This window comes from Xiphias gladius, chromosome 22 (assembly GCF_016859285.1).
Source record: "Xiphias gladius isolate SHS-SW01 ecotype Sanya breed wild chromosome 22, ASM1685928v1, whole genome shotgun sequence".
In the NCBI taxonomy this organism is placed as follows: Eukaryota; Metazoa; Chordata; class Actinopteri; order Istiophoriformes; family Xiphiidae; genus Xiphias; species Xiphias gladius.
Window position 1 is genome coordinate 29,768,100 of NC_053421.1, and position 8,045 is coordinate 29,776,144.

General features: G+C 41.9%; 1 protein-coding gene across 3 annotated transcripts in view; it reads right to left on the reverse strand.

The window, feature by feature from the left end:
* The window catches only part of nudt17 (nudix (nucleoside diphosphate linked moiety X)-type motif 17), a 6,873-nt gene extending 2,062 nt beyond the window's left edge, over positions 1–4,811 (reverse strand). Inside the window, exons 1-6 of one of the 3 annotated variants that reach the window (XM_040116610.1) lie at positions 4,723–4,811; positions 2,373–2,470; positions 2,041–2,157; positions 1,267–1,450; positions 1,127–1,152; positions 774–866 (exon numbers count right to left, since the gene is read on the reverse strand). In XM_040116610.1, coding sequence (XP_039972544.1) covers positions 774–866; positions 1,127–1,152; positions 1,267–1,450; positions 2,041–2,157; positions 2,373–2,447 — 495 coding nt within the window. In that variant the 5' untranslated portion in view covers positions 2,448–2,470; positions 4,723–4,811. Of the gene's footprint in view, positions 1–773; positions 867–1,126; positions 1,153–1,266; positions 1,451–2,040; positions 2,158–2,372; positions 2,471–3,345; positions 4,454–4,655; positions 4,694–4,722 lie in introns of those variants that run through there. The other 2 variants (XM_040116612.1, XM_040116611.1) reach the window with 2 other exon arrangements.
* Positions 4,812–8,045: the final 3,234 nt, after the last annotated feature.

Genomic DNA, 8,045 nt, shown 5'->3' on the forward strand with positions numbered 1-8,045 from the left:
TCCTGAAATGTTTTAAATCCCCCACTCAGCTCAGCCCATAAGTTGGGGTCAGTGAGTTTTAATCGGAATAGAAATTCCTTCAAAAATCACTCCACTCAGAATCAGAGCTCACAGCGATCACATTTTTTCTTTAAGAAAAACTGCTCTATTTATGATTCATGCATTCCTCTTTATGCCCAGCGTTTCCTGATGGAGGACAGATGGAGACCGGGAGAAAAAAGAAATGTGCGCTAAATTATTATTTTGTGGTCTTGATTCAGTATCACATTATGTATTTTGCCTCCTCTCCTCTATACAGCGCGGTCCTTGGTGCATTCGGTCAACTGAGGTTTGAGACGACGATGAAGAAGATGAGGATCTCCAGGACCGTGAGGCTGAGTTTCTATGAACCTTTGTCATATGAACAACCTGTTGTCTTGTAAAACATGTTAAGGGATCATCAGGTCACAGTCCAAGATCAAAATCAAACATGACATGAAGCTGATACCTTCCGTGACAAATTACAACACTGTGAGAACAGATTCCTTTTTTTCCTCGTTAAAACCTTCCTGGCTCTGAATTTCTGAAGTTCGGCCATATTAAAAATTCATGACAGTGAGTTTCCATGTATATGCTTTATCAGAGATTTATCAGAATTTGGAGAACAGAGATGACTAAAGATCACAACATGCGGTCAATGCGATCAATCTCGTTTTTAGCCCAAATATTTGTTTGGGTTTTTTTTGGAAAAATCTCTTTCTACCAACCCTCCTGTCTGTCAGTGTCCGTCTCACCTCCCACAGTCCCAGTATTTCTGGACAAACTTCCTCTGGTTCCAGTTTCAGTCCAGTTTCCTCCTTTAACTCCCTGAGGCCGGCATCCAGCAGCTACGCACACACACACACACACACACACACACACACACACACACACACACACACACACGCAACCACGCAACCACGCAACCACGCATACACACACACACGCACCCACCCACGCATACACGCGCACACACACGCACACGCGCACACACACACACAAATAAAAGGTGTATTTAGTTTTTTGGCACGAATGACACAAAAGCCTAAATATGTGACATTATCATGTCATGTTCAGAAACAGAAAACTATGTAAGAAAGTTAATTACCGTCTCATCCGGCTCCAAGTGGCCACCTTGAAAAAGCAAAGCCAAGACACAGCAGCATTAAAAAGCACCGAACACTCGGAGTGGCGTGTGTGTGTGTGTGTGTTACGGCGTGTGTTAACAGAGTTCGGTTGGTGTCAGACCTGGAGGGACCCAGACGTTGGGAAATATACGAAGCTCCTTCGCCCGGCGTGTCAGCAACACTCTCTGATTGGCTGTCTGCAGGAGTATGGCCACGCCCACGTCCACGCCACGCTGCTGAACGTCCAATGGGATCGCAGCTGCCTGTGTGACTGACAGGTTCTTGATGGGACAGAAGGCGGGCCTCTGGGGGAGAAACACACCGGGATCGTAAATAGAAAAATTAGAGTTAGCTTAAATATTAAAGTATAACTGGTGATATTCTCTAGTTTCCTTCTTGTCAACAAACTTCATGCACAGACTCAAACCAATGTGATGCATCTGGTTTCTCTGAGCCGTTGAGTTCCACTGTTTCCATAAACCATCTAAACCCATCAGTGAGACGCACCGTTGCTCTGGGAGACATGTCCCTTCATCACCACGAACACACACACACACACACACTGTAGGTTACTTAGACTCAACAAAGTCCCTGTTTCCTCCTGTTTGTTTGATGAAAAACTACAGTGAGCAGCTGTTGGAGGAAAATGACTGAGACATTTTAAAAATCAAACCATATATATATATATATGAGGAGGGTTTAAAGATTTCCGTCTTCAGCAGGAACCAACGGGCTCAGAGCAGAGAGACACAGACAGAGGAGGGAAGGTGTCGAGAGACGGACTAACACACTGCTGGTTTGGATCTGCACTTGGGATTTGATGACAACAATAAAAATATGGAATATATCAGCCTTATACTTTAAAAACAGAAGGTAAATATTTTGCGTGTCTGACCTTCAGAGGGATCCCCCGTCCTTTGTCTCCTCTGAAAAGAACAAACTGGTTTTTCTCCAGAGAACAGTTCACCTCCACCTCATCGTCACCACCGTCGACGAAGTGACCCGTTATACTCTGACAAGACGACAGAAGTGACAGATATGACAGAAGCCAAACTGATTCCAGGTATAATCTAACAACAATCGTTAACAAATGTTTGGCCGTATGTGCTGTTAGCTGGTTAAAGGAACAATCCAACATTTTAGGAAATGTTCTTAAATGTATGATATCTCAAAACGTGGCACTGCTCCTCTACATCTCCCAGAGAAACTGCGTCACTCTGCACTGACCTGAACAAACTGAGCCCGTTGTGGAGCCGATCGGTCTTTACAAACGCAAACCAGGATCCTTCTCACTTTATCCATGCCGCTTCCTCACCTCACCTGAGCTGCAAGACAAGAACAAACCAGGAGATGCGTTAATCTGATCTGAACCAGCGATGCTCCACTGATGTTTAACGTTCCACTGTGCAGAACTAACATACTGAGGTTGTATCTGTTCTGATAAAAATGTAAAGTTTGTCCTGAGGGTGGCGCTGGAGGAAAGATCACGGGGTCATTAGAGGTGGAAATGTAAGGACCTTTATCCCTAAGACAACAGCAGGAAATCACATACACTATATTATATATATATATGTGTGTATATATACATATATACATATATACATATACACATATATACATATACATACGTGCGTGTGTATGTCATTTAAATTAACATGGATGTAACATTAATACAGACAAATGACAGCAAATACTACTATTTATTAATTTCCTTAATAATAAAATGTTTTAATTTCGGTTCAGCTTGGGACTGCAACTAAAGCTGATTATTTTTATTATCGATTAATCTGTCAACTATTTTCTCAATTAGTCGATTAAAATAAAGAAAGAAATAAATGCCAATCAGAGTTTCTCAGAGTCTTGGGTGCTATCTTCAAATCACCAAAGATATTCCGCTTAAAGTGATATGTGACAGAGAAACGCTGCAAATTTCTAACATTAGAGAAGCTGGAACCAGCTAATGTTTTGGCATTTTTGATTGATAAATGACTGGACAAACCAGCATTACCAAAACAGCTAACAATTAATTTTCTGTCAATCGTCTAATCGATTAATAGAGTAGGGGATATGTCATTTCTGGCTACCCTCTTTGTCCACCTTGGGAAACATGTTAAAATATGTTTAATTTTGCAACAGACAGAAGAGTCCGAGAAATTTGAAAATAACTTCAAAACTGCTGCAATTAGTGCCGTTAAACAACCTTCTGGGCTCTTCAGCGGTCGGAAAAAAACCATCAGTTCTGTGACTCGAATGTGATGACAGATCCTGCGAGTCGCCCACAAGATGTTCCCTCATTTGATGTTTGGATGATAGTGGTGGAAAATCTCCGACTGGTGTTGAGCTGTGCTGGGATCTGGTGACTGTGAAAGCCCAGTAAGTGACTGTCATGAGTGATTCCTCGGATCTGTAGGTTTCTGCGCTCACTCACTCAGGTTTTTCTTTAATTTGTCACCTGTGTGGCTGTTGACGGGAAGAAGTGACTCTTAAACTTTAATGTGGTAAAATGAATCTGCTTTCTTATACTGCCTATTAGCTACAGTTGCAACAATTAGTCGATTCATTGACCAGCGGTCAATGAACCATTGACTAATTTGATCATTTATTATTTATCAAACCAAAACACCAAACACTCTCTGGTTCCAGCTTCTCAAATGTGACTTGGTGCTGGTTTCCCTTGGAAGTAAATGGAAAGTGTCGAGTCAGAGAAAATGCAGCTGTACACAAAAGTCTGGGCGAATGAGGTATTCGGTCGATTTTCGAAGGCGAAAGAAGCGAATCCAACTCCTGCAGCAAACAGTCCTTAAAATATTCTGTGATTATTCTTCGTTGGGGGGGGGGGGCAGCCAGTGGCAGAAGACAACCGGGGGGAGGAATGGACCCCACTAAATATCAGCAGATTCTGGAGGCAGGTGTCCAGAATCCACCATGAACCACTTCAAGAAACACGAGCTGAAGGTTTTGGAGCTTTTACCCCCAGAAATCGACTCAAAGTGCCGCATGCGACTATAAGCGAGCCGGAGACATCGCCGTGGCTTCTGACTGATTTGTCACTGGCACTCTTCCACTGCCTAAACAATGAATTACGGATGAAAATATCAGATGCGACAAATCAAGACAATGAAATCGAGTCTGACGCCTCGTTAACTTGACATTTCTGGTGAACAGTATCACTGGTACTTTCTGTTGCTTTCAGGGGAGATTTCTGTGTTGTCTCGACTGTTTGGCTTGAATAAGGACCATGTTTAATGTATCCAGGTCTCTCAAACATACAGGAGCAGCTAGCGAGTCAACTAACTAACCAGCTAACCAGCTAACTAACTAACCAGCTAACCAACTAACCAGCTAACTAACTAACCAGCTAACCAGCTAACCAAGAAGCCAGGCCACAAGCTGGACCGACACGAAGTGTCATAAAACAGCCACAGCGAACTTCAGCAGACGGTAGACGCAGTTTCGAGCTTCATTCTGTGGAAGTAAAACGCTCCCAACCGGAGACTTCTCTACATTTACCGCCGAGTGTTTAACTGGCCACGGTTCGAGTTCAACTGGACAAACGGTAGAAACACTAGAAACCTACCGGCAGAGTAGAAACACCGGCTAACGTCCCTCCGGCCATTTTAGCCGGAATCAATATCCGCTCCCACACTTCGAAATAAAAGCCCGAACCTGGACCAAAAAAGGAAGAAAGAAAGAAATGAATGAATAAATAAATATCTGAATAAATCAGTAAAAAATATACCCATGAATAAATAAACAGAAGAGAAAGAAAGAAATGCCCAAACAGAGAAAGCATTCCCGTCAAATCTTACAAATCTTGGAGTCTGTTTAAATACGGAAAATTACATGTTTAATCAGTTGGGATGACCACAACAGAGAAAGTCGAACTTTTTCTGTAATAATAACTTCCGAAAGAAAATTTATGGTGATATAATACAAAGAAATACAATTTACCACATCGATAGCTCCACGGGATAAGAGTCAAAATATTTCTCTGCCTTCTTTCGTATTGTGTGAATGAATACCGTTAGTTTCTGTTGTTCAGATTTATCAGATTTGAAGACCAACATTTTAAGTAATTCCGTCATTTAGTTTGTTCATGTATTAGTCCCGGGACCACTAAGCACACTGGGGTCACGGCCTCTGCATTTTTCTGGGAACTTGGGGGTTTAGCAACCTGGGTGACTTCAATGCTCCACTTTCTTAAACTGATACATCATTGGTATGAATATTACAGTCTGATTTCAGTATTTCTACTCAATATCTAAAAATTGTTTTACTTTTGTGCCAACCAAGAGATAACAATATAAAGGCTTCAAAATTTTGTGTGGTAGATAAGGATTTGAAAACAACATTTCACTCATGTTGGCTCTAGATATGAAGAAAAAGATAAATTATGGTGAGACAGTTTGAATTATTGTAATGTGACAGATCCAGATACTTAACACATTTTACAGACTTTATTTTTGGGTCTGGTCACGCTTTTCTGAACTTATGACCTTACGACGTCTGAAATCCTTGACGAGACTTCTCTGGTCAGCACACACCATTTAGTGTGGCGGTCCGCGACAGTTTGGTGGTGCTCTTAACTTTCACCTTCATGTTTCAACCCGGGCGGTTGCTGGGCGAGGTGTCAATGGAGGACTTTAATGTTTGGTTGCTCCGTTTCATCTGAGTTAGTCTGAGTTTGACACTGACATTTTGTTTCTGTTGTTGCTGACAACGTCTTGTTAGAATCTTTCAAATGTCTGACATGCAAAAGAATTTCCACGTTGGACTTGAATGTACTTGCCTTTGATACTTCCACACATCTGCTTCCTCATTGTTGGAAGCTATTTTTGAATATGATTAACGTTACTGTCGGGAAAAACACTCAGTTGTCAATTTTTTTGGGAACAGCCAGCTAGAACTAGGTCAGTCTGCTCCAGCAGCCCTGCAGTAAATCCTCCATCGTGGAGCTTCTGATGTTCAGACTGTGTTGAAACTGTTTTAGACGTGTCGATTCACCGCTTTCTACAGGTGATAGGTGTTTCTCTTATTTTGTCCAGCCCATTTACACTCACAGATACTCAACCCCAAAGTGCCCTGATGGTTGTGGCCTCAGTGTGTGTGAGTGATGTGTGAGTCCAGTCCATTTACTCCCACAGTGAGTTCAGACTGCAGCGGCTCCCGGCGTCGGTAATTAAATGACCTGAATCGACTGAATAAAAGGCAACTGCCGAGTTTCAGCCTCACAAAAGCAGTGAAAGAAAAACTGTGACCTGCAGACCGTGTACCGCAGATTCAGATTTACACAAAATAAAAGCCTTCCAAATATTACCAGCTCTATTATGTAAAAGGAAACAGCAACAACTACAATGATTTATTCCAAATCCAACGCCACGCGGCTAAAACAAAGGTGTCCGTAAAGACAGAGGTAGCGCTCAGCTCACCTCGGCCTCAGCGGGTCCAGTGGTCCTGATCAGTCTGAGCTCAGGGCGTGGTTCAGTTTCCCGTCTCCTCCGTCTTCTTGATTCAATGTTGAGCATCAGTTTCCTCTCTGAAAAAAATCAGTGCATCGGTCTAATGGACCCGAGTCTTGAAGGCGTCACACTCTGAGCTGTCAGAGCCACAAACACTGAGACTACTCAGGGGTCATTAAAGGGTCATTTCACTTTATTACAGGTTGTTTGGTTCATCGTTTCTATCACTAATGTTATCAGTGTTACTCACCAAGTTGAAGAACAGAGTCCCGAGAACTAGCCAGATTAGAATGTCTGGCGGTTCTTTGAAGTCGAACTTTCAGATTCACCTGGAGCCGTCGTCGTAGCGACAAGTCCTTAAACCCAACACTGTAAAAGCGCAGCTCGCCGACAGCCAGCCGGATCGGGACCAAGAGGTTTTAGGACGGATCCCAAACGTGACGTCATTTCCAGGCCCTAATGGTTTGCTTTCTTAGATTTAGAGTGAAAGACTGATTTTAGATTTTAGAAGATGCGGGTAATTGAGAAATCACTAGGATCTGTCGGTGTAATTATCACTATTTAATTACCTATACGCTACTTTCACATGATAAAATGTACTTCAAAATGAAAGCTTACACATTCAAAACAGCACAAACGACGGACATGTTGACAGGATTTCACCATCTAAAAAACTGATAACAAAATCACCCAAGTTGGTTGTTTGTTTTATTGCATTCATTTCCTCAGCAGATGGCAGTGTGTTCTCGTGTGAAGCACATTGACACCACGGTGTGTGTGTGTGTGTGTGTGTGTGTGTGTGTGTGTGTGTGTGTGTGTGTGTGTGGGGAAACTTTCATTTGCCCTTCAGCTCCGAAAAATTAAAAACTTGAAAAAGCCGATTGAGGATCGAAGCTGCAGTTTATTATCTGTGATCAAAGTAATTACTGATGAATACTCTATAAGAGCAAAACAAAGTCTTCAAAGTTTTAATTCCTGCAGTTATTGAAAAAAACAACCAAAAACAACTGATAAATACACTGCCAGGATTTATCAGAGGAGGAATCTGTGCAAATTCAGGAGTTTGGATCATCATCATCAATAAAACGTCACAGTCAAAAAACAGATTTCGATTCACATTTTGGTTCGATGACAATAAATCAATAAATGAGGGCAGAATTACCGGTAACTTTGATTCCTCATTAAAATCGAAACAGTGAATATTCAACGTGTTCACATCTTGTAGTTTTAATTTCTGCCACAGGGGGCGGCAGCGTTTGTCTTGACAACCAAACATAAAGACATTTATCAATTCTCCTTAAATAAAGAATGAATAAATGATCCAAGATTACAAGAATGCAAAGTGCTGCTCTACAGACTCAGATTCAGATTACTGATAATCACCGATATATTGATATACTGTACCCAGCCATCAATACATTCACCACAGGTTTTGCATCTC